Genomic DNA, 26,999 nt, shown 5'->3' with positions numbered 1-26,999 from the left:
CTTAGATAGAAATGCCACTGGATGTAGTTGCCCGGTGTGTTTGTCTCTCTGAATATGAAAAAGAAAATGTTCCCAAAGATTAAATGCTTGTGTCTAACTGTATGTTTTTTCTAAATAGAATCTTGTCCTGATGAAGGTGATATTGTAATAAACCGAAACGCTGCGTCGACAACTTTGCACTTTGCGACAACTTTGCACTTTGTAATTTTAATGTTCTTCATGTGTATTGGCACATTTTTATATTTTTAATGTACGGCACTGCAGTGCTGTTATCAAACATTTAATTTAATTATTTGTAATAAATTGTTCACATTTTTAAGAAAAAAACACTTTTTTGAATTTATTGTTTTACTGTATGTTGAATATTGTAGATTTTTTGATCATGTGGTTAGTTTCTTGAGTTATGAGGGGTATATACAAGAGGTCCTTTCAAAGACTGAATATCAGGACTTTTTAAGTTCTTTAAACTTGTCTCTCTGAGACAACACTGCTCCTATGGCCACCTCAGAAGCATATGCCTCCACCACAAAAGGTATGTCTGATTGAGGGTGTCTCAAGATAGGTGCAGTACAAAAAGATTTTTTTAACTGAACAAAAGCCTCCATGGCTTCAGGAGTCCAGTAGAATGGTGTTCCCTTTCTTAGCAACCTGGTCACTGGAGAGGCCAACTGAGAGATGTGCGAAATAAATCTCCTGTAATAATTGGAAAACCCCAAAAATCATTGCACGTCTCTCACATTCTTAGGAACAGGCCAATCCTGGACTGCCTCCACTTTCCTCTCAGCCATCCTAAACCCTCGGGACTCAGTATCACACCCAAAAACTCAACCTCGGTAACACTGAACTCACATTTCTGATGAAGTCCTGATGAAGACCCACCCCTCATGCGCACAACCAGCGCATCGCCCCGCCATGGTCGAAACGTCGACGCATTTTCTCTATCGTGAAATCAACTTTATAAAATCTACTAGGAACCAAGAATTGATTGATATGCCTAGTGGATTATTGCTCTTATAGTTGATGCTACTAATAATTTCGTGACTTGACAATTTTGTATGTTGTTTTAAATGTATATGAGTCTTGCTCAAAATGTATGTGGTATATATGTTTTGTGTTTGTCTGGACAGCTATAATCAATGTTTTAATACAATTCAGAGAAGATAAAAGTATATGACTAAAACTTTATTCTAATCTTCATTGTGGTCAGTGTGTTCTGTTTCATATTGGTATAGGTACCACTATCATTGTACCCTTATAGGGACGGATGTTGAGTAACAAACCAGGGAATACTATATTACTGTGTATTTCAGTCCGACAGAACCATCATTATTGTTCTATGTTATAGGTTAGTCCAGCTCAAGATTCCACATAGCCTACTATGCGTGTACTACCCAGGTGAAAATGGGAGCTCTGACCTCACCACTCTGTCCCAGGGGATGTGGAGAGGAGGGTACTTTCTTCCACCTACTGTAGGAATGCCCACCACTTCAAGAGTACTGGACAGCAATATTGAGGAGCATGAGGGAGGTTTATAAGGTGGAGGAGTTTAAATCACCAAGATGGTGTTTGCTAAATATCTGGGGAAACTTGGACCTCATCAACAGCAAACTATTATGGTTAACATTGGAATTCATGGTTGCAAAGCGTAATATTGCGCGAAGGTGGAGAGCAGAGACTGCTCCGACTTTGAACTAATGGAAGTCTGATATGGACTGGTGTATGACTGCGGAAAGGGCGGTCTATGAAAGTATGGGCTGTCCGCAAAAATGGACTAAGATCTGGGGGAAATGGAACGAATGTCGAGGGATGCTGTGCAGACCTGTAGATAGATTTTGAAATGATCAAGAAACAATATAGCGCTGTATGATTGGGAGGAGGTGTGATCCGAGGGTAGTCAACTAATATAGGAGTCATGTTTAAGAGTCAACATTGTACGGGGGTCTCACTTGGCTATTGTGATGTGAAACTTTCACCCTGAAAGGCAAAGTGTTGTTTAATAAAAACAGATATTTTTAAAAAACGAATGTGTCCTTGTGTAGCGTAACTGGTGCTCATGTAAAGCACTCCAATACCTTCCGGGCGAATTTGCGCTATATAAATGTGCAACAAACAAAAAAATCTGGCCACGCCTCTGACTCCACCCACTAATCCAATCCTCTCGTTATCCTGCGCCCCCACCCTCTGATTCTCCACCCATAGTTCCTCTACTCCCCCCCCCCCACTTCGACCACTGATCAAATCACTGTTTACCTCCACCATGTAGAATGAGAATGTGAAGATTAAAAACACCTTCCTTTACCCTTCTTAAAGACTCAATAAATTGAAGAGTATGCAAATAGGATTTAAATTACATCATGTGACACGTCAAAACTAAAATATTATGGCTCACAACAGAAGGCAAATCTGTTTAAAACATCAACAAATTGCTACACACTCAAGTATTGAAGATCGAACAGATCGCAAATCGACAAGTCTAAATTAATTCATTTTACTCCGTTCCGTGAACGCTTCAAAAACAGCGTGTCAAAATCAGCTTCGACGGTTTTTACCGCTGGATAACGCGTAAAAGGCTTAAGACGCCGAGAGCCCTTCACAGGGTTGCGTTTTCATTTAGTGACACCACGATTTTGACTGAAAACAATATCCTATCTCGACTGCCAGGCTATGGGTGCGGGGCTCGGAGAGAGACAAGAAATATAAACCGTCGGGGTGAGGAGATGCAGAGAAAGACGACGTTTCCCGTCACAACAAAAGAGCGCCGCGTGCCAGCTAAGGCAGACGGCGCGCACCTCATGTTTACCACAGCTCGCGGCGAGCGCCCGCACGCGCCCCCTCGCGCCTCGTGGCCACCAAGCAGGTGGCGCGCGCCTGTTGTTCTACGTCTGACGTAAAAGAAAGTGAGCAAACCCTCTCGCCTCCACATTCATTACGTAGCCCGATCCCAGCTGTCACCATAGAAAAGTGCTGTGACGGACCGACAGGTGGCCCAACCGCAGCACAGCTTTACACTTACGTCATTGTTTTGACTCTCTGGTCCCCCCCAGAGCAGACACGTGCTCACCAGACTCTATCGGGGAGATGGGGAAGTGGGTGGAGCAAGGGCTCAATCTTCCCTTTGTTGTCTCAGGAAGGCAGCACGTGCTTTTCCCTCCCCCGCCTTTCCATTGGTCAAGTCTGCCTGGCAATACGACTCTGATTGGTAGATGGGAACTTGGTAAGCGCGTGGACGAGGAGACCTCAAAGCCAAATGAGGAGGCTCATAAGCGAGAGATGACGCAAAAGACTCTTGTAAGGACGCGCGCGTGGACGAGTCTGATGTGCATGGCCAATCAGCGGCATCATTTGAAGTGAGCGTCCAGTCCGGTGTATCCGATTGGCCCGTGGCTGGGCGCTCGGCCGCGCGCGCGCTGACAGTTGAAACCGCCGTTTCTCCTCAGAGTCAGAAACAATAACAAAGACATCGGAGGAGGTGGCGTCGCACTGGGCTTCGGGACTAGAATGTATCGCTCCATCTTCACCGCCGATAAGAGGAAAAGCAGGCCGGTGCGTAAGACGGCCTGGGGCGCGTGACCCTCGCAGGAACCTTAGCCCGAACAATAACACCAGAGCTGCCTGGGAGATCGAGGCTTCGGTGGTTTGGTGGAAGAAAGGCTGTTGAGGGGGGGTGAATGGGCCCCAGATCTGAGCAGCGCTGCCGTCGACCTCTTCGGTCCCCGGAGCAGCCAGGTTCTTGCGAGGAGGAAGAGGATGGTGTGAGGGGACCCGGCGCCCGGAGAGAAGTGTGAAGGGAAGGAACCGCGGGTGAGTGCGGGGCTCTCTGGTGGTGAGGGAGGTGGAGAGCGATGGAGGGGGTGCGGGGGCAATGATGGGCGAATGCAGACAGAAAGGGGCTCTGCAAGGGTAAGAGGATGGAGCTGGACTGCTCCGGGTCTGCAGAGCCCAACTATGTGAAATGCATTGAACAGCTCTTTGAGGAGTTGCTCAGGGCGGGTACGCGAGGCATTTGGGGGTGTTCTGCGGAGGATGCTTGAGGGGTCTCCAGCCTCCTCCTCGTCCAGCAGCGAGTTACAAGCACCATTGATGCTTCCTGAGTCTGTGGAGACTGCATTGGACCTGATCCCTGTGATGCAGAGCGGCTCGCCGTGTACAGGAGTGACAGGTTGTGGCCGTCATCAGGGACCCGTGTCTGTTCCCCAGCCTGACCTCGCCAGGGCGGATTAGCTACACGACAGCAGGCGCCCCCTCACCGACCACAGCTGCCCCAGGCGCTCCTGCCAGCGCCCTGCGCTGTCCGTATTCGGTCCAGAGTCTAAGTTGACCTCAGCTTCCACCCCATGCAGTGTGGTGCGGGTGAATCTCCTCGCAGAGAGTGCGTGAAGGACCCCCCCCCCCCCCCCAAGGATGCGTGTGCATTCACTCGCCGAGAGGTCCGCGGCCAGGTCCTGTGCAGTGGACGATCCGAGGCTCCTTCGGTGTCCTGCTCAGGCTCGAGCGAACGGCGACCGCGTGCTGCCCTGCCCCTCCCCCTCCTTTTGATAATTTGGTAGATTTTAGGTGCAGTGAGCTGGCAGCCATGGCAGTTTCTGTACAACCAGTGTCGAGAAGCAAGCCCCGGCGCCGCTGCACGAAGATCTGCTTGTTTTCTCGAACTGACGCCTCTTAGATGCTCCGCAGCGCTAAGGTGTCTGCGGTCACTGCGCCAAAAACTACTGCCCGCATCTGTAGTGTTTACGCGTCGAGATCATTGCCCCTGTCACTGCTCTGTGCCCGCTGAAACAAAGCATTGCACCACAGACCGTGCCAAGATTGTCAGTATAAACGCTGCATCTGCACAGCAGTGCTGAGACCTCGTGCTACCCACCTGTCTTCAGTTGTGGTTTGCAGCCCACCCTGCTATGCTAGCCTGAGCTCAATACCTCGCGCTGCGAGACCCACTGATCCTGTCTGAGCTGAGTGTCTTGTCCAGCGGGACCTACCAAGCTTAGTACCTCCACCTGGGGACCTACAGCGCCAGCCTGAGCTCATTGTCTCGTCCTGCCCAGAACACCGTCTTGGGTGGCAGGCTGCAAGCACACCAGTGGCTGGTAGGTTTTCAGGGGGCACTTATACAGTGAGCTATGGGTGCATGTATTGGTAAAGCCAACACTAGCATCTGTGTGGGTTAGCCAAAAGGAGATGTTTGATACCTAACATCTCTATTTTCAATGAAGTCATCATATAGCTGGGGGACTTGTTTTCCCCAGTGTCAAGCAAATGTTCTAAAATGGCTTCCTGTTCACTTGTACTTGCAGCAATGGAACTGACCAGCACAAGGGGCACATTGGTAAAACAATAACCCCCAGTCACAGATCCGGGTTTAATCCATCGTTATTTTGCTCACCAAGCTACCCCAGTTAAGACATGGCCATATGCAAATCAGTCTTGAGCCAACAGAGATTTGTGCCACTATGTGTTTTCATTTTAGTCTGCACCAAGACACGCGGCCTGCAATGGCAGTCTTGCATGTGCTTGGCTAGGGGTCCCTTAGGGTAGCTCAATTAATGCTGCAGCCCTTAGGTGCCCTCTTTAGTACCTCATGCCCAAGGTACCAGGGTACTATTCACAAGGGATTTGCATAGGGTGCTAAAGGTTTTGACAATTGGGGGAACAGTTGTGTAGTGACTCTTTAAGAGGCCTCTCCCCTCCTTCATTTACATGACACGGTGTTCCCCTTACAGAATGACCAAACAGAAGTACAAACGGGAAAACCCTACTCTTTTCTGTGGCACTTCCCTGTAGGTGAAAAGCAGGCATGGCAGTAAGACATCCCATCTCCTTGTGAGTTTTTCAGAGAGTCCATCAATCGTACCTTTTTAGTCTTGTTGAATCTCTCAACAAGGCCATTTGTTTGTAGATGATATCTGGTAGTGAACTTGTAATCAAACCACATTTAGCCCACATGTGTTTCAGGTAACCAGACGTGTAGTTTGTAAGTCTGTTTGACACCACCTCCTTTGGAAATCCCACTCTAGTAAAGGTACCAATGAGGGCTCTAGCTACTGCAGGGACTGTAGTAGTCCTTAAGGTAATTGCTTCAGGATACCTGGTAGCATGATCCACTAATAACCGCATAAATCGGTTTCCTGAGGCTGTTTCCGGGTCAAAGGGACCAACCCTGCCAATACCTACCCTTTGAAAGGGAGCTCCAACCACTGGAAAAGGAATTAAGGGGCTTTGGGTGGCCACCTGTCTTGCTACTGGCGTGACAGTTGGCATAAGAGTTACAAAACTCCTTCACCTTCGGGGACATACTTGGCTAGTAGATGTGAGTTACCAACCTACTCCAAGTTTTAGTCTGGCCAAGATGCCCAGCTAGGGGGATGTCATGGGCCAGCGTGAGAAGAAACTCTCTAAACAGCTGAAGTGCTACCACTCTCCCTAGTGGCACCAGGTTTGGGGTCTCTGGCCTCAGTGTAAAGAAGTCCCTCCTCCCAATAGGTCTTGTGGGAGCCACTAACATCTCCCTTTTCCATATCAGCAGCTTGCTGTCTCAGGCTTTTAAGAGTGGGACAGGTCCTCTGCCCCAGGCACAGATCTTCCCTAGAGGGTCACCCTGGGCCCAAGAGCTCTGCCGTCTAAGGCCCAATGTCCTGGGACTCAGTTCTCTCTGGGGCTGACAGGTCTTCTCCCTGAGGAGAGGGGACCTGATCTGGTATCTCTTTAGAAGCTGGTTTCCAAATCTTCTTGCCCCTTTTCTTACAAGGTTGGATCATTATCCCAGGCTTCAACTCTTCTTGTTCACCGTGGGCTTTACACTGTGCTCTAGGTTTCACTCATACCCATTCAGGTATATCTATCATTGCTGCATGGGTTTTTCTTTCGACCTCATCCTATGCTGATGACTCCAGTGCATTGCCTAGCAGACACTACAGAAATTGCAGAAGATACTACCAGTCTCTTGTGTCCAGTAACCTCTACCTATTCTAAGGATACAATCACAATAGGATGTACCTTAACTTGATTATCAGCATTGAGGGCTGTATAGGTCTCACCATTCAACTATTACTCTGAGGACCCTAGTGACTCAGCCACCATGGCGACACTGCCACCAGTGTCCCGCAGTGCCTCAATCCTAAATCCATTTATATGTGACTGTTGTCTGTATCTCTTCAGATTACTAGGCCAGACAGCCAGGGCATCAGCATCCACTGCCACCCTTTGAGACTAGCGTTGCCTCCGCAAGCTCTCTGACATGGTCAGGGCTCACCTGAGATCCCATCTGGAGACTAACTATTTGCATATACTGCAGGAGTAGCAGATATGTTCTTTTTGTTGGGACAGCACAGGTCTCCAGTACAGTGTCCAAGAGCCTTACAGTAATGACACCAAGCCTTTTTGGGATCCCAGTTCCTACCCTGGTACCCTTAGTCTGAGTAGAGTTTCTGAGCCCACCCCCCTGAATAGGTTTTTTGGGGCCTTTTAGAAGACTTTGTTTTTAACTTTTTCTTGATCACCATAGTTTCCCTGGGGGCTTCTTGGCCTCCTTTCTTTTTGTCACCCCCACCAGTGTTGGGTGTTAGTCACCCTTGTTTTGACCCAGTGGTCTGCCTCCTTACCCAGCTCTTGAGGAGAAAGTGTGCCTAGGTCTACCAGGTAGTGATGTAATTTCTCTTTATAACAATTACTCAACAGATGCTTTTTCATCCCTAAATGCTCTTTCATCTCTAAATTGTAAAGCTTATCATAATCATGCACATTGTTACCTTTAAACCATCCACCTAGTGTTTTTCCTGAAAAGTCTACAAAATCTACCCAGGACTGAATGGGTTTTTCGAGCCTCCCTGATCTGTATTCCTCACTGGTGGATCCATAGCCCTAAATCAGACACACCATCGGCTTCATTCAGTGTCGGGAGCATATCCATGTGATTTCCTGGGGAAACCTTCCAGGGCTAAGAGCCTCAACAGTTTTTGAGTTCCCTCAGTTAACAATCCCTCTCAAAGGCTGTAAACCATTTGGTAATCTGGGGCCAGATTTATCAAAGGGTTTTACCCATTCTGTGTCTATGGGGAAATGTGTTCATACATATGGCCAATAATTGGCCAGTATTTTGGGACAGTACCTTGAGGGATTTTAGAGTCAAAAACTTCTACTCTGGTTGTACCTTTGCTGCCACCAGAGATGGGTCTTAGACCCATCTCAATTCTTTCCTTTCCTAGAGCTAGAAGTTGATGACCTCCAATGCTGTCCTCATGGCTAGTTTCTCAAGATCTGCATCTTCAGGGTCTGTGTTCTGGGACACTACTAGGAAAATTCCCAGTGATATTGCTTTCTGAAGAGTTAGCGGTGGAACTAGTCTCAACCCCCCCCCCCCCCCCTCACCCTCCCGCCCACACACACCTTCCTCATCTTCTTCCCCAGTGGGGAAACTTCTTTTTTTTTTCTGTCAACAACTACTGCAGATTAGCTTTTGTGTGTTTAGGTCCCTTGGCAGTTTTCCTTGCCTAACAGAGATCCTCATGTTGGTCTGTACTGCGGTGCTCATTGGGAGCCAGGTTGAGTTGCTGGGAGGTCCCATCTACAGACATGATTTTTAAAGTTGTTGGGAACTTTTTAAGAACTTACAAAAAATGCCAAGTACTAAACGGTTTTGCAAAGGGACTTAACCAATGACCTTTAAGCTATTTTAAAGCAATTTAGAAAAATCGAAAATATTGTTTTTAGCTCGAGACAATTGTGGATACCTCCGTCTAATCACTTATCAACCAAGTGGTACATCAAATGTCGAGTTTTGTATCTAACCGCTGACACCTAAATATTAAGGCAATATATAGACACACCTAATGTGTGTATTAAATCAATATACATACGGTTAACATTGTACCGATAGTATTTTTTACAGAGCAATAATTTGCCCCATGGTCCGCCTGGGTGGAGGGGCCTGTTGATTTTGTGTCACATTAGGTGTGTCTATATGATATTGCCTTAATATTTAGGTTATATCCGAGGAGTGGCATACATGGGGCTGGCCCTCATGCTGTCCTGAAGAAAAAGTGTAGGGGGCACCTTGAAACATGTCGACAGGATATTAGGGACTGTGACCACATAACCGTTATTCTTCCTTTATCCACCCCCCTTTTAACATACCAACTATAGGCAAGAATAAAATGTTGGCTTACTAGCTAGCTATTTTTAATTATCACTCACCACTCCACCACACACCGCACCACACATAGCTTCACACAAAGTGCTCATACGTATCCCTCGCAAGTCGAAGCACGCCCCAAGCAGTAGATGCTTGGGATGGCCCCAATGATGAAGCATGCCACCTAAGGGCAACCTTTGGTGAGTGAGGGGACTCCAGAAAAGAATTTTCTTTTCCATGACGGCACCGCCCAAAATCTGAGCAGCCGTGATATATTTTCTTCCTTGGCTAGGTTCTCATGATCCATTTATTGATTTAAGTGTTCTGTATGTGCACAGCCTGAGAGTGCTGGCACTGCCGCTGGTGGCATGGCTTTGGTGCCCGCCGCGGAGGGCCCAGAGACCTGTGTGTGCACAGCCTGGGAGTGCTGGCACTGGCTTTGGTGCCCGCCGCGGAGGGCCCAGAGACCTGTATGTGCACAGCCTGAGAGTGCTGGCACTGCCGCTGGTGGCATGGCTTTGGTGCCCGCCGCGGAGGGCCCAGAGACCTGTGTGTGCACAGCCTGGGAGTGCTGGCACTGGCTTTGGTGCCTGCCGCGGAGGGCCCTGAGACCTGTATGTGCACAGCCTGGGAGTGCTGGCACTGCCGCTGGTGGCATGGCTTTGGTGCCTGCCGCGCATGGCCCTGAGACCTGTATGTGCACAGCCTGGGAGTGCTGGCACTGCCGCTGGTGGCACGGCTTTGGTGCCCACCGCGGAGGGCCCCGAGACCTGTATGTACACAGCCTGGGAGAGCTGGCACTGCCGGCATGGCTTTGGTGCCCGCCACGGAAGGGCCCCGAGACCTGTATGTGCACAGCCCGGGAGTGCTGGCACTGCCGCTGGTGGCATGGCTTTGGTGCCTGCCGCGCATGGCCCTGAGACCTGTATGTGCACAGCCTGGGAGTGCTGGCACTGCCGCTGGTGGCATGGCTTAGGTGCCCGCCGTGGAGGGCCCTTAGACCTGTATGTTCACAGCCTGGGAGTGCTGGCACTGCCGCTGGTGGCATGGCTTTGGTGCCTGCCACGGAAGGGCCCCGAGACCTGTATGTGCAGATCCTGGGAGTGCTGGCACTGCCGCTGGTGGCATGGTTTTGTTGCCTGCCGAGGAGGACCCCGAGACCTGTATGTGCACAGTCTGGGAGTGCTGGCACTGCCGCTGGTGGCATGGTTTTGGTGCCCGCCGCTCAGGGCCCCGAGACCTGTATGTGCACAGCCTGGGAGTGCTGGCACTGGCTTTGGTGCCCGCCGAGGAGGGCCCCGAGACCTGTATATGCCCAGCCTGGGAGTGCTGGCACTGCCGCTGGTGGCACGGCTTTGGTGCCCGCCGCGGAGGGCCCCGAGACCTGTATGTGCACAGCCTGGGAGTGCTGGCACTGCCGCTGGTGGCACGGCTTTGGTGCCCGCCGCGCAGGGCCCCGAGACCTGTATGTGCACAGCCTGGGAGTGCTGGCACTGCCGCTGGTGGCATGGCTTTGGTGCCCGCCGAGGAGGGCCCCGAGACCTGTATGTGCACAGCCTGGGAGTGCTGGCACTGCCGCTGGTGGCATGGTTTTGTTGCCCGCCGAGGAGGACCCCGAGACCTGTATGTGCACAGCCTGGGAGTGCTGGCACTGCCGCTGGTGGCATGGTTTTGTTGCCCGCCGAGGAGGACCCCGAGACCTGTATGTGCACAGCCTGGGAGTGCTGGCACTGCCGCTGGTGGCATGGCTTTGGTGCCCGCCGCGGAGGGCCCAGAGACCTGTGTGTGCACAGCCTGGGAGTGCTGGCACTGGCTTTGGTGCCCGCCGCGGAGGGCCCAGAGACCTGTATGTGCACAGCCTGAGAGTGCTGGCACTGCCGCTGGTGGCATGGCTTTGGTGCCCGCCGCGGAGGGCCCAGAGACCTGTGTGTGCACAGCCTGGGAGTGCTGGCACTGGCTTTGGTGCCTGCCGCGGAGGGCCCTGAGACCTGTATGTGCACAGCCTGGGAGTGCTGGCACTGCCGCTGGTGGCATGGCTTTGGTGCCTGCCGCGCATGGCCCTGAGACCTGTATGTGCACAGCCTGGGAGTGCTGGCACTGCGGCTGGTGGCACGGCTTTGGTGCCCACCGCGGAGGGCCCCGAGACCTGTATGTACACAGCCTGGGAGAGCTGGCACTGCCGGCATGGCTTTGGTGCCCGCCACGGAAGGGCCCCGAGACCTGTATGTGCACAGCCCGGGAGTGCTGGCACTGCCGCTGGTGGCATGGCTTTGGTGCCTGCCGCGCATGGCCCTGAGACCTGTATGTGCACAGCCTGGGAGTGCTGGCACTGCCGCTGGTGGCATGGCTTAGGTGCCCGCCGTGGAGGGCCCTTAGACCTGTATGTTCACAGCCTGGGAGTGCTGGCACTGCCGCTGGTGGCATGGCTTTGGTGCCTGCCACGGAAGGGCCCCGAGACCTGTATGTGCAGATCCTGGGAGTGCTGGCACTGCCGCTGGTGGCATGGTTTTGTTGCCTGCCGAGGAGGACCCCGAGACCTGTATGTGCACAGTCTGGGAGTGCTGGCACTGCCGCTGGTGGCATGGTTTTGGTGCCCGCCGCTCAGGGCCCCGAGACCTGTATGTACACAGCCTGGGAGTGCTGGCACTGGCTTTGGTGCCCGCCGAGGAGGGCCCCGAGACCTGTATATGCCCAGCCTGGGAGTGCTGGCACTGCCGCTGGTGGCACGGCTTTGGTGCCCGCCGCGGAGGGCCCCGAGACCTGTATGTGCACAGCCTGGGAGTGCTGGCACTGCCGCTGGTGGCACGGCTTTGGTGCCCGCCGCGCAGGGCCCCGAGACCTGTATGTGCACAGCCTGGGAGTGCTGGCACTGCCGCTGGTGGCATGGCTTTGGTGCCCGCCGAGGAGGGCCCCGAGACCTGTATGTGCACAGCCTGGGAGTGCTGGCACTGCCGCTGGTGGCATGGTTTTGTTGCCCGCCGAGGAGGACCCCGAGACCTGTATGTGCACAGCCTGGGAGTGCTGGCACTGCCGCTGGTGGCATGGTTTTGTTGCCCGCCGAGGAGGACCCCGAGACCTGTATGTGCACAGCCTGGGAGTGCTGGCACTGCCGCTGGTGGCATGGCTTTGGTGCCCGCCGTGGAGGACCCCGAGACCTGGATGTGCACAGCCTGGGAGTGCTGGCACTGGCTTTGGTGCCCGCCGCGGAGGGCCCTGAGACCTGTATGTGCACAGCCTGGGAGTGCTGGCACGGCCGCTGGTGGCATGGCTTTGGTGCCCGCAGTGCAGGGCCCCGAGACCTGTATGTGCACAGCCTGGGAGTGCTGGCACTGCCGCTGGTGGCACGGCTTTGGTGCCCGCCGCGGAGGGCCCCGAGACCTGTATGTGCACAGCCTGGGAGTGCTGGCACTGCCGCTGGTGGCATGGCTTTGGTGCCCGCCGAGGAGGGCCCCGAGACCTGTATGTGCACAGCCTGGGAGTGCTGGCACTGCCGCTGGTGGCATGGCTTTGGTACCCGCCGTGGAGGACCCCGAGACCTGTATGTGCACAGTCTGGGAGTGCTGGCACTGCCGCTGGTGGCATGGTTTTGTTGCCCGCCGAGGAGGGCCCCGAGACCTGTATGTGCACAGCCTGGGAGTGCTGGCACTGCCGCTGGTGGCATGGCTTTGGTGCCCGCCGTGGAGGACCCCGAGACCTGTATGTGCACAGTCTGGGAGTGCTGGCACTGCCGCTGGTGGCATGGTTTTGTTGCCCGCCGAGGAGGGCCCCGAGACCTGTATGTGCACAGCCTGGGAGTGCTGGCACTGCCGCTGGTGGCATGGCTTTGGTGCCCGCCGTGGAGGACCCCGAGACCTGTATGTGCACAGTCTGGGAGTGCTGGCACTGCCGCTGGTGGCATGGTTTTGTTGCCCGCCGAGGAGGGCCCCGAGACCTGTATGTGCACAGCCTGGGAGTGCTGGCACTGCCGCTGGTGGCATGGCTTTGGTGCCTGCCGCGCAGGGCCCCGAGACCTGTATGTGCACAGCCTGGGAGTGCTGGCACTGCCGCTGGTGGCATGGCTTTGGTGCCCGCCGTGGAGGACCCCGAGACCTGTATGTGCACAGTCTGGGAGTGCTGGCACTGCCGCTGGTGGCATGGCTTTGGTGCCCGCCGTGGAGGACCCCGAGACCTGTATGTGCACAGCCTGGGAGTGCTGGCACTGCCGCTGGTGGCATGGCTTTGGTGCCCGCCGTGGAGGACCCCGAGACCTGTATGTGCACAGCCTGGGAGCTCTGCGGAGGGGTCGGGCGGGGACACGGCTCCCCTACCGTCGCCCCCGGAGCGGTAGTCACGGTGGCGGAGGAGGGTGCCCCCCCCCCCTCCCCCCCCAGGGTGGGCTCTATTTTTAGAGCAGCTCTGAACGCACACTGCGGAGCTGGCTCGAGAGGGAGGGGCTGGGCAAGCCCGGGCTAGCCGGGTGCGGTGTTTGTGTCGGGGCAGGATCAGTACAGTCACCCCGTGCACTGCACGTCCTTGTGCTGTCCCCCGTGCACTGCACGTCCTTGTGCTGTCCCCCGTGCACTGCACGTCCTTGTGCTGTCCCCCGTGCACTGCACGTTCTTCTGCTGTCCCCCGTGCACTGCACGTTCTTCTGCTGTCCCCCGTGCACTGCACGTCCTTGTGCTGTCCCCCGTGCACTGCCCGTCCTTATGCTCTCACGTACATCAATGCGTCCTTCAGTAGGGGCGGGATCTCGTCCTCCAGTGTGTGCCCTTTCAGTGCTGTCACCCCGTGCACTGCACGTCCTTGTGCTGTCATCCCGTGCTCTTCTGTCCCCGTGCACTGCACGTTCTTCTGTCCCCGTGCACTGCACGTCCTTCTGCTGTCCCCCGTGCACTGTCCGTCCTTCTGCTGTCCCCCGTGCACTGCACGTCCTTCAGCTCTCACGCACATCACACGTCCGTCAGCTGGTGCTCGAGGGCGTCGGTCACTGTACCCTTTCAGTACTGTCACCCCGTGCACTGCACATCACAGGAACGCGTCCTTCAGTAGGGGCGGGATCAGTACTGTCACGCCGTGCACTGCCCGTCCTTCTGCTGTCCCCCGGTTACTGCCCGTCCTTCTGCTGTCCCCCGTGCACTGCACGTCCTTCTGCTGTCCCCCGTGCCCTGCACGTCCTTCTGCTGTCCCCCGTGCACTGCACGTCCTTCTGCTGTCCCCAGTGCCCTGCACGTCCTTCTGCCCTCACGCACATCACACGTCCGTCAGTCGGGGCTCGTGGGCGTCGCTCACACTGCGTCCTCCCGTTCTCACTAACCTCACATGAGCGCGTCTGACATCCAGGGACGCGGCGCAGCCACGTGGGGCTCTGCTGGGTGTAAATACAGCTTCTTTGAGCCCCCGGGCCCCGCATGCGCAGTCTGTGCTGCAGCCGCACTGCTGCTTGGAGCACACTGCACGGGGTGACGTACAGCGGATCTGAACGCTGCTCTCATTTTCCTGATTTCACGATTCACGGGGCCTGGGTGCGGACAGCGCTGCGGGTCGGACCCGCTGTGAAGGTGCCGGGCTCGTCGGAGCCCACAGATGCTCAAGTCTGCCCGCGATGTCTTTCCCCTTCTTTCAGTGCAAGCTTTGTTTACACATTCAGGAGCTAGCACCGCCCACATCCATGCTGATTGGTCACTTCTTCTGTTAATATACACTGCAGCTCGCTCACTAGAAGGCAGCACTCACTACGCGAATGTGCACAATATTGTATCATTATAGTGCGTCTCCCTCCCGCGATTGTTTCACAGTATGATTTTCTTTTTAAATGTCACTACGCACTGATGGACATAAGATTGGCGTGAGAACGAGTCCGATGCAGTATTGAATGCGGTTAAATAAGCGCAGTGATTTACTTGTGCTCCAGGCAGACGCATCTCATTGTCATTTTTAAAGTGTTTAACCCAGGGCTGGCCTCATATGGCCCATCGAGCTCGGGTGTCATGCCTGCCTCCAGGCACATTACGTATACAGAACAGTGTTGGATGAAAAGTTTGAATTAACCTCAGCCACTTGTAATCACTCAGGACCGCACCCCAATCCATGGTTATTTTACATACCATGCCACCTCATTTTGGACCCAGCTATGTGCAAATCAGTCTTGACCCTGCTCCAGTGGGAGCAGTCCAGCCCGAACTACCAAGCCAGGTCCTTGCTGAGCTGGAACTCAAGCAACCTGGGATCGATTTTGCTCTAGTTATGGGCTTATCAGCCTGGTGCAGCTTGGTTCTAGTGATAGTGTGCACGGGACCCATGTCTGAGTATACCCATCCCATTTAGGGTGACACAATAAGTATACATAACAGCTGGGTGTAGACTGATTTTGCATATGACTCGGTCCAAACTGAGGTGGCATAGTGGGCAAAAAAAGATGGATTGGGATGCAGCCATAGAGATTGCCAGTGGCTGAGATTAATTCCAGCATTCCATCAGTCACCTTGTTGTTTTTTCATTTGTTGCCCTAAGTGCGTCGGGTGTGCCCAGACGTGGGTCCTAGGCTTACTGTACCACTGGAACCAACTTATACCTGGCTGAAGAGCCCTAACTAGGGCGAAACCGGTCCTAGGTTGCTTCTGTTCGGTTATGGCCTGACTTGCGAGTTCGGGCTGGATTGCTCTCCTAAAGAGCAGGGTCAAGACTGATTTGCATATGGCTGAGTCCAAACTAAGGTGGCATGGTGGGCAAAAAACTATGACTTGGGATGCGGCCCGAGTCATTAATTGCCAGTGGCTGAGATTAATTGAAATATTCCATCCATTAGGTTGTTTTTGCATTTGGCTCCAGGCACATATAGCCTGCGATAAAGATGCAGACACAAGGTGCCAGTTGTATATCCTTTTAACTGAACATGCGTGATGGCCCTAGTTAAAACTCCTGGTACTTTCATCTCATATCCAGACACTGTCTTAACAGCAACGAGATGGCGCTCGGTATAGAGACAACCTTCTCTGTCAAGTTTAACCAGGCGATGTTCGATGTCGAGACACACCACAGCTCCTTTGACATCAAGCAGGGGACGTTCAATGTCTAGACAAATGCCTCCTCTGTCTACATTAACCTATGATGCTCAACTTCGAGGCGCACATATCCTTTGGCAGCAACCAGGTGCAGTCTGACGTCAAGGTGCACATCTTTCAGACATTGCCCCCACACACATTCATGAAGTGCATGGCTGTTGTAGCAGCAGACTTATGAAAGAAGAAAATATTAATCTACCCGTACTTGGATGGCTGGCTGGTATAAAGCTCCTCTCCAAAGCAGGCAAAGCAACACTACCACATCTGCATCGAGACACGTCTATCTCTTGGTTATCACATCAATATCGAGAACCCAATCCAGAATCCAACTCTAAGGCTACACTATCAAGGTGCGACTTTGGACGCAAAAGTGTATTCTTCAGAGGAGAGACTGTCATCATTTGCTCAGAAGTGTGCCAAGCTCCTGCACACTCGACACCCATCAGCCAGACAGGTGGCATGTCTTCTAGGGTTAATGGGCTCATGTATTTTTCTTGTACCCAATACCAGACTGCGCATGGGACAAAATCTGGAAGATCTGTGGAACCAATTCACGTATGATAGTGAGCTTGTTGTCTCAATCTTAGCTGCAAAAGCATCCCTACCATGGTGGTCTCATCGACAAAATCAGATCGATGTTCTTTGCCACCAGAGCACTCCAACTCACATGCTCATAACGGATGCCTCTCTTCAGAGGTGGGGGAGCTCATTTGGGTACTCTACAGACGCTGAGCCTGCGGTCAACCAAGGAGCAAAAAAAAAAACCTATCAACCTGCTGGAGCTGCAAGGCGGTCCATCTAGCCATAATTTTTTTTTACCCATCCATTCAAACCAGTTTGCTCCTAGTACAAACGGACAGCATGACCACAATGCACTATTTGAACACACAAGGGGGAACTTGCCCCCTTCCTCTATCTCTAACGTATTTGACAAATGTCAAGTTTGCAGTAATTTTCCAATACCTGTGGACTTGATCAGTCAAAGTTTATTTCAAATAAAGTCATGCATAAAAACGGTTGACAAACAAATCAGTAAGATAAATGAAAAGCACCGAATACAATAACATACATAGAATTTAAAAAAAGTCCTTTAGAGGTCATCATTTTTAGACAGTTAAAAACGTTCCTGCGTGTACCCTGGCTTTCTGGCTGTTAAAAAAATAAAAATAAAATAAAAAATAAAGAACTCCTAAAATAACAAAGTAAAGGAGTTTCCAGAAGTTGTAAGTTCAGTAAGTCTGGTTCGCATTTTGTGAATCCACACAAACCTACTAAAAGAGTTAAAATTTAAATCGTGCAGCTTTATAAAAATCGCAAAAAGAAAATGTTTGCAGAGGCCACTCTTCTCAAGGGCAACATTTTATGTTTTCTGGATTACTCCAGCCCCATGGAAAAGATAACCAGTTACAAATGGAACCCAGACCAAATTTGGACAACAGCCACTTGGTCTAACTAGAGCTAAAAGCAATCCGTAAAAACACCAAACCGTGATCTGTCATAGATTGTAATGCCATAGTTGAAAAATTACCAACATTCCCAGATTTTAACATAACTTTTTTTTTTTGAGAACGGAACCAGGGAATCTGTAAGTACCTGCCCGTTCTCATGCAGTCAGTTATAATATTGTGATTTTAATGTAGTAGCAAGATTTGTCCAGATAGCCAGAGCAAAAGATGAGCAAGCCTAATCTTGTCCTCTAAATGGGTCTTACTGATTTCTGTGCAACTGGTGAAGTTAGACATACTTTGAGGCAGCCCTAATAGTTTGCTTCTAATTTGATTTTCTATTGCTTGTAAAGCAGTAACATCAACGCGGCCCCATGTTCTGTCCAACTTACACTTTGTGCACTTGCTAGTCAAATTGATAGCAAATCTAATGTGCACACAGTTTTGGTTAACTAATTTATGTGATTGAAATGAAGGAGCCCAATAGCCTCCTTTATCAAATGACTAGGGTGTGGGATTTTCACACTTTTCCCTTCATTACCATGTTTTCCCCCCACACATTTCATGACCTTCAAGAAAACTGCTCAAGACCTGGCTTTTCGAGCAGTAGCGGCATTCCCCACCCCAGCGCCTTGAGACCCTCATGGGTGAGTAGTGCGCTTTACAGAATGAGACTTTGCGTCTCATTCTGATAAGTCCTTCTGACTCTAATCGAGACCCTTGTTATCTTGTTCCAGCAGACCAACCTTACCACCACTCCAGTTTTACTTTGCCCTTCTTGACATCCTTTCGTCAGTTATTTTTCTACCACAGAATATGGGAGGGAGGTTAACTATATAGAGGGTATTTGTTTGAAAGCACTTATGAATATTTTTAGAGTTATGTAAAAGATAAAAGTATTATTACAAAGGTACATGGCACAAATAAACATGTTGCTAAGTGAAGGACTGCAGAATCTGGTTACGATGGCCCCTTAACCCAGGATAAAGAATACTTTATGCAGGGGCAATTTATTGGAGATATTTAAACTATTTACGATTTAATGACATAAAAAACATGAAAGTAATCGAGAAAGTGATAACACATTTGAAAAAAATATGCTTTCTGTTCTGTAATTGAAATCAAGGCCACTATGCTTTTTGGCGAAGTCTGAGTGGCAAATTAGGTAAGATGTTGCAACATTTGGTGATCTTAAACTAGTTTGAAAAGAACCAACTGCACTGACCAGAGTGAAGGAACTGCTGCCCCTTTCCCCAGACTGTTTCATTTTTTTTTTTACCGATTTCAAGTTTTTGTTCTTGTTGTTTGTTTTTGTTTTGTGAAGTTAACTGATGCCTAAAGGGGCTTCCTAACACTATTTGCTTACGTAAGCTAATACTTGGAACCTTCCTATCTCAGGCCAAACAGATTGCTTCAACACGTGCTAGGATATCCCTTGTCTTGATACCTCATCCACATTTCAAAAAAAATCTTCAACATAGAATTCACTACAATATTTATGAAACATTAAATTTCTCCATGTGTGAGATTCCGGAACACATGGCACAAATATTTAGTTCATAAATCATGTGGCTAATAAGGCAACATTAACTTTTTTTTGTCCTAATACTTAACGAAGCAAAGTAATGATATTATAACCCTGCCACTTTGAGATTTCTGTGCTATCCCACCAGGAAGACAACAGTTCAGTTTATTATTTTCCCTCCAGCAATTAAGATCCTGAATGTTTTTTGTCTATCACTTTGGATGTTTACTCACTTTTGATACTTTTATTTTAGCTGGGAGCTGAGCAATTCTTGGCTTTTCCCCCTTTGGTCCCCACTTGTCTGTCATGCCTGCAATTTTTTTCAAATATCAAGTCTGCATTAGGATGATGTCTAGGAAAGGCAACCATGATGTGTGTGTGTGTGGTCTGTTTTCCTGACACTCCTGACACTCATTCTAGCAAGGTAAGCAATATCAGGAGGTAGTGAAACAGATAGGTGTTTATACCACTTCAGGTGATTAGTGGGCAGCTTCTCAAGGTCTCTGGTACTCCGATTCGGGGTGACCTTGGGGGATCTCTTCAAGACATTGGTCGAAATTCAAACATTTAATATTAAATATTTCCCATGCTTCAGCACTGAGAGGTTCTGAACATAGTGCCAACTTTGAAACAGGAACCGTCCATTAGGATGAAGCCGGACTCACGCTGTGCCTTCACAGTGCTGGCAAAAGAACGAACGCATCTTAAGCACGCGTTCATTCAGCACGCAAGTCATTACAGCGACTTGCTTCGGTGGTGGGGGGGGGACGAATTGGTGGAATGGTGTTGGATTTAAAGCCCAACACCTTCCCTACTGTTGCTCAGACTGGAGTTGGAATAGTAAATTAAACCATTCCATAATTTACCTTCTCCCCCCCCCCCCCCCCCCTTTAAGGCAAGTCGTTATAACGACTTGCCTGCTGAACAGATGCGTCCTAAAGACTCAATCATTCAAATGACAGTGTTTGGAGGGTACGCATGCTAGACACATACGAAATGCAGCCATACAATCGTTGAACATTTCATGACATCGATATGCCTCTACATTTGCAGGCTTGATCTCTCCCAGGATTTCACCATCTTTAACCAGCACCAGGTCACTTTCTTCTTGGAAGTGGAAAATAATTTTACCTACTTCAGCTCCTCAATAGCCATCCAGGGATGAGTTAATCTCGTGTCCTAGGAAGAAGAGACACTAGTTAACCTCCTGCAACAACATATTTTCTTCAGAGGCCTCTACCACTCCTCTTCTCGATAATGGAGTGGATACAGCAGTAATGGAGGTATTTACCAATCTGTATTCAGGTCGCCCAATAAAAAACATGATTAGAGAAGAAACTATGTTCTGCGGCATGCAACCGTAGATTCCTGAAGAGAGTCCTTGGCAGATTCTTTGGCGGTTGCTGCTGTAAAGAAAGTCTGTTGGGTTCTACTTCTTCCACTTTGCTGGAAAGAGAGCAGAAAGTTTGGTTCCTTTTGGAAGGAAGATTTTTCAGACACCTGCTGGGATTCAAGAGAGAGGATTTCCAGTAAATAATTAAACAAGACATTTGTCTTTTGCTAGTTCTATCAGTTTGGCATATTTCCATTGATCTGGTTATGTTGAACCTCTAGTGCACGAAAGGTAGAATTCCGGCCCACATTTTGTTTTATCAATCATGCCACCTCAGTTTGGACCCAGCCATATGCAGATCATTTTTAACCCTTCTTCAATAGAAACTGTCCAGCCTGAAATTCTAGGAAAGGTCCTAACTGAACCACCAAAAACCCAAGACATCTGCTATGCAGTATACATCAGATGCTCTTCATGGTTGACGCTAACAGCTGCCCCCACTGGTTTGCACCATGGTTAGCAGGTTAGTATTTCCAGCTTTATTCTGCATTGGCAGAAGATCACTGTGGATTTATAGGTTTTAGATCTTGAGCAGAATGGGTGTAATACAGGTTTTCTTCTCACAAGTGCCACTAAAGGGGAAAATTCTATTCTGAATCAGTTGACTCAAGAAACATGTCGGTTGTTGGTGAAGAATCTTGGTGTGAGTTTCAAAACATCAGTCAAACAAAGGGGATTAATCCCTTTACTTTGTAATCAGAAATAAAGCACTCGAACTAGTGTTGTCTAATTTTACCTTAAAAGAGCAAACAAGAGGGTCAAGAAGGAAAAATTCTGACTGTTTGCACACAGTCCAGATTTTCTTGCTTCTACAGGATGAATAGATGTGTGCCGTGTTTCTGCTGCATGCTTGTTTCCATGTACCTTTCTGCTCTAAACACCTGAGTTTCTTACATTTGAAAGTCGGCATTAAGCATTTCCAATACAAGGTACAGCTTTTTTGGTGACAATTGTTTTTAAAAGTTACTGCAGTGGTTCAGGTTTTTCTTCACAAAGTCTTTAATGCATACCTGGATGATGAAGGCAGAATCACTTTGGAGTGACCTCCAGCTGGCGATAGACTCGCCCTCCCAACCGCTGGCACGTCTCATGGTTCAGGGGTGCTAGAAGTTAGAACATTGGGACAAGATACAGATGTCTCCCCGAGCCTTTCAGTTTTTCAAATTGTAGTTTCTGAGAATCTGTTTGACAGGTGTTCTGTCACCACAGTCTGTGAAGGAAAACCACGGATAAAACTGAAGAACCCTTAGAAAGCTGGTGTTTGTAAACAGGAACAATGACAACTCGAGGGGTGTGGCCACTCCGAAAGAGAGATCCTATAAGATAACCCTGTTGAAATTGAGAGTGGTGTGTCTGGCTTGAAAGTCTTCTTAGAGGGAGTATCGGATCGCTTTATTTTGCAACAGAAGGAAAAACAAAATGTCCCTCGACACCTCCAGGTTTCCAGAACCCTGCCCTCTTTGAAATGCATTTTAAGGGCTTGGTGGAACATCATACAGAAGTTCTTCTAACCATTTCCTCTGCTCCCCAAAGTTATTGCCAAGTTCTGACACAGCAATTCCAAGATGGGTTCAGGGTTCCCTATTGGCAGTATCAATGGTGGTATCCAGATCTTCTTCAGTTGTTATTGATCCTGTACAAGAGATTTCCAATAAGACAAGATATTCTCTACAAGATGACCAGCAGGATTCTCCAGCCCAGCCTTCAATGGCTGGTCTTGACTGCTTGACTCTTGAGGTCTTACAGTATGGACACCTGAAGCAACCTGATTGCATGGCACTCTTGAAAGCAAAAAGGAAACCTAATGCCGCATGGAGCAGCAGGAAGAAGTGTGGGCTCACCAGGGAGCGCCTCATAATACCCTGCGGGGCTCAAGACTAATATTTTCTTTTTGTGCTTTTGTGGTGGCTCTAGGTCGGTGGGGCCACCGCTAACTTGTATCCGAAAATGCGGGAGCGCTATCAGAAGTGCAAAAATCCATAACATTGATCCACCGGACCTTTTTGAAACTACATACCCAAAGTCTCGAGGGTGTTGAAAAGGATTGCTACACCCAGCATTGCCTAAAGTTTTCAAGCACTCATCTGGCTGGAGCTCTACAGCTAGGAGTGCAGCACCCTCTAGGGGCCAAGTCTATCGCTGCAGTTATTGTGGCCCAAAGGTGTCTAAAGAAAGGCGCATGTTGTACAGAGCCCTCTAAGCGCTAAGTCAATGGTTGCTTTTTGTGATCAGAATGTGATGCCCTTGAGGGGCTTTTTTTTATTTATAATTGTGCACTCATGGTTTGAAAGTATGTAAAAACACACTAACACATTTAATGTTGTTTTTAAATACTTTAATTCTATAATGTGTTGACCGTGATTACTGATCAAAGTGCATGTGCTTTATTACCATCAGTAAGTGCATTTACACTTGGTTATTATTGACTATTGCATTTACTCCTACCGTGATGATATTTTTATATGTGATTTGCTGATATTGAACCCTCGACCTCGTTAATCAACTTATCTGACGTATTTATATGATCCTTTAGGCAGTCACGAGTGATTACGCAATGACAGCTGGGGTATTTTCCGTCTGCCGGAAGTATATATTTGTAAATTACTGTGTAGGATTTGGTAGTGTAAGTAATAAATGTATGTTTCCTTTTTCTAAATAAAAAGCACATCGGACAATTATTTATTTATTGAGTTGTATTACTGTGTGCCAGTGAAAGATGAATACTAGCCCACGCCGCCTCCCTTGAGTAGGCCTTGAACTGCTCTGCTCCTCTATCCTGAGCTACATGGGGTGGTATGCTCCCATTGGATGGCAAGTGTCGACCCATTACTTGTGCAGGCCACACAACTCGTGACCCGTTTCCTTACACCTATGTTATGTGACCCAATGTTCGAGGTTAAACTATACTCTGTAACCTTTGAATAACTCCTGATGTTTTCAATGTTCCAGCTGCTGTTATCTAAACTACACGGAATGCATTGATCAGTCCAATAAAAATGTTTTCCCCCTAAAAAGTATAGACTTTCCTTACGGTCTTTGTAGATAGCTACTTTGTTACACTTATTTTTGGGTAATATAGTTTGTGGACTGGGTACTAGTATGCGTAACTACCCTCCTGTTACATGACCTCCCCTCCTACTCCCCCCCCCCCCCCCCCCCCTCTCCCCGCAACCCAAATAGTGGTTTACTCTGGAAGAGAAGGTCACATGGCGGCTTAGGAGTCTGTGTTGAAAATTGCAGCACATACACATTAGAAGTGTGTATCACACCTACTATACACAGTAATGTAATTACGATTTTTTTTGTTCCACACTTTCAAATGGTGGCCTCTGCTGAGGCTGCTAACTAGCTTCGATTTGATCCTCCAAAAAATATAGCAGCTCATTGACCACTGCTGCTGTTTTCACAGTTCCTACTAATGTTCTTTTAACGTTCTAAATTCGAAGTCATCCCTTACTCTTTCTGTTGTAGCAGTCATACATGTCAAGAGCTGCTTAAACACATAGGGGCCGATCAGGAAAGCGGTTTTTCCGCATCCTCGGGGCCGGCGGAAGCCACCGCCGGCCCCGAGGATGCGGAAAAACCGCAGCGGACTGACCAAGGACCCACCGCCACATTAGGATGGCTGGTGGGTCCTGGTTTCCGTCCGCAGCTTTTCCGCCGCGGTTGGCTTACAACCGCGGCGGTAAAGCTCTAATATGGTGACGGTGTCTCTCAGACACCGTCCACCATATTAGGATGGGCAGTGAATTATGCTTTTCCGCGGCGCGTTTCCCGCCGTGGAAAAGCATACGGAACTTCACTGCGGGGGCCCGTTGCGGGCCCCCTAGGTGAAGGGTGGGTGGGGGGTGCACATGGGGGGTACCTATGGTACCCCCCTGCATTTGCATGCAGAAAGCGGCAGGCACCGCACGGTGCCTGCCTCTTTCTGCATGCAAAAGCAATGCGTGCATTTTTAACATTGCCGCGGGTGCAGCTTGAAGCTGCACCCGCCGCAATGTTAAAAATAGAGGATGTGACCGCCAGGGTGGCGGTCACATCCTAATTGCACAGGAGGGAACTCCGCATGCCCATGCGGAGGTTCCCTCCTGCTCTGGGGTCGCGGACGGACGCAAGTCCGTCCGCGATCCTGATCGGCCCCATAGTTTTGCAGAACTATACAGGCAACACATATTCAGAATCCAGGCATAGGGGTTTTGCTGTTAAAATTAAGACCTGATGGGTGGTTTGGTTAATGTTGGTTTTCCCAAGATTTGAGTGATCTTTTTTTTCCTCTGTTGCAGATTAACTTTTTCTCTTGTGGCGTCTGTGTGGGAAGTGCCACACACACTCCAGAACAACGACGGCTTTTGCTTGCATTTTCCAGTGTTTCTTCTGTCAGAGAGTTCAGCAAAGTTGTAATTCCTCTAGTGCCAGCCCAGAGCTGACTGAGGAGCCTCCGGCTGAGATGGTAAAAATGACAAAATCAAAAACTTTTCAGGCGTACCTGCCAAACTGTCACAGAACTTACAGCTGTATCCACTGTAGAGCACACCTCGCCAACCACGATGAGTTGATCTCCAAGGCAAGTTATTGAACGTTTTTTAAGATTGTATATATTAAGGCTGAGTTTTATGTGTCTCAGATTTCATTAAACCGTTTCAGCAAATGCTATAAACTATTCAAATCATTGCTTGATAAAACCCTTACAATGTTTTGTTTCCAGAAACATTGGATTCCCTCTTGGGAGGGCTGATTCATGTATACTATATTTCACAAAGTTTGATACAGCCTGTGAGACTGGGGCATGATATGATAATGTAAATATTCAGGAAACAATTTTAAAAAGTGGCTTCTTTTTAGCAGTATTTTCAAGTGAGCTGATTGGGGATAGATTGAACTGTATGTCATTACTTGGCAGGACAATCTTTCTTTGGACAACTGGTTGGTATATTGTAGGAAAACAGATTATCTAAGGGTAGAACAGCCTCCGTCTTGATGTTAGCAGTGGCGTACCTCCCACAAAGTTAAACAATTTAGTTCCTGAAATTGTCCGCAAGAGTCGTATCCTTCGGAGGAGAGACTATCGTCCATCAATCTGAAATGTCCCAATCTTTTGCAGGCTTGCCATCCATCTGCTCACCAGATAGCTTCTCTACTGGGATCAATGACTTCTTGACTCTTCATAGTACCAAATGCAAGGTTTCCCATGAAGCCTCTGTAGCAGTATTTGGAAGACCAGTGGGATTAACTCTCCAACCACGTGTTGGACAAGCTGACCGTGTCGCCGTCGGCATGTCGATCTCTCCCATGGTGGTCTCAGCGGAACCATTTGATGGTGGAGGTAACATTCCATCTGGACCCACCCAGTTAAAAACTTTTCACGGACACTTCCTTACAGGGGGCACGCAAAGATTCCCTTCAAACTCAGGTTTGTGGTCACACAGGGAAAAGACATACCACATCAACATGCTGGAGCTGAGAACAGTCCACCTTCCTCTGAAGTCTTTCTTTCGAGCACTCTCAACAAACTGCATCCTTGTCCAAACCAACAAGGACAACCATGCATTACCTGAACAAACAGGGTGGGTACTTACTCTCGTCCTCTCTCCCAAGAGGCTCGGACGATCTGGAATTGGCTACTAGACTAGCTAGAAATCTCACAATACCGGCCATCCATCTGCCAGGCACTCAAAACATGCAGGCAGATGATCTCAGCCAAAATTTCCAAGACAATCGCAACTGGATTCTCAACGACCTCTTGCAAGAAATCTTTCACAAGTGGGGAAATACTCAAATAGACTTGTTCGCGGACTCAACAGAAAATGCTAAGACTACGTGTCCAGATTAGTTTCCACCAACTCCTCTCAGTCTAACAGTGATTCTCTAGTTATATCGCTCTTATACCAGAATGATACTCCTAGGCCCAGATTGGGCTCGTCAGTGGTGGTTCACGGACCTTCTACATCTTTCGGAGAGGCCCCACAAGCGGCTTCCCTGTCGGCTGGATCTCCTGTTCAAGTTCGGAGGACATATAGTACATCCTTACCTCTCATCCCTGTACTTGACATGGCTACTGAATTCCTATAATATGGACATTTAGGCCTTTTCTAAAGAATGTGTGGAAATTCTCAGGGAAGCTAGGAGACCTTCCACTAGAAGATCATATGCTTTTAAATAGAAAAGATTTGATTTGTGGTGAACACAGAGTAATCACAGTCCAATTTCATGCCAAGAGGAAGTAGTCTTCCTGTATCTGCTACACTGGGCTAAATCAGGACTACAATTGTCCTCAGTCGAGGTACACCTTGCAGCTATAACAGCCTACAAGAAATCTCGCGCACAAACATCGTTTTTCAGAATCCCAGTGGTAAAAGACTTTCTAGACAGGCTTAAAAAGGTGTTTCCCCCAGTCAGAAATCCCTCTCTTCCATGGGAACTAAACATTGTTCTTTCCAAACTGATGGGCCCTCCATATGAGCCATTCCAT

General features: G+C 49.4%; 1 protein-coding gene across 1 annotated transcript in view; it reads left to right on the top strand.

Annotated features, from left to right (window-relative positions):
• The first annotated feature begins 3,435 nt into the window (after positions 1–3,435).
• YPEL1 (yippee like 1) overlaps positions 3,436–26,999 on the top strand; it is a 111,616-nt gene continuing 88,052 nt past the window's right edge. The window contains exons 1-2 of the mRNA XM_086942652.1: positions 3,436–3,801; positions 24,814–25,094. Coding sequence (XP_086798778.1) covers positions 24,978–25,094 — 117 coding nt within the window. The 5' untranslated portion in view covers positions 3,436–3,801; positions 24,814–24,977. The remainder of the gene's footprint in view (positions 3,802–24,813; positions 25,095–26,999) is intronic.

Source organism: Lissotriton vulgaris, chromosome 11 (assembly GCF_964263255.1).
Source record: "Lissotriton vulgaris chromosome 11, aLisVul1.2, whole genome shotgun sequence".
Taxonomy (NCBI): domain Eukaryota; kingdom Metazoa; phylum Chordata; class Amphibia; order Caudata; family Salamandridae; genus Lissotriton; species Lissotriton vulgaris.
Note: the sequence above shows the minus strand (reverse complement) of the source record. Positions and strands in the feature narration are given on the sequence as shown.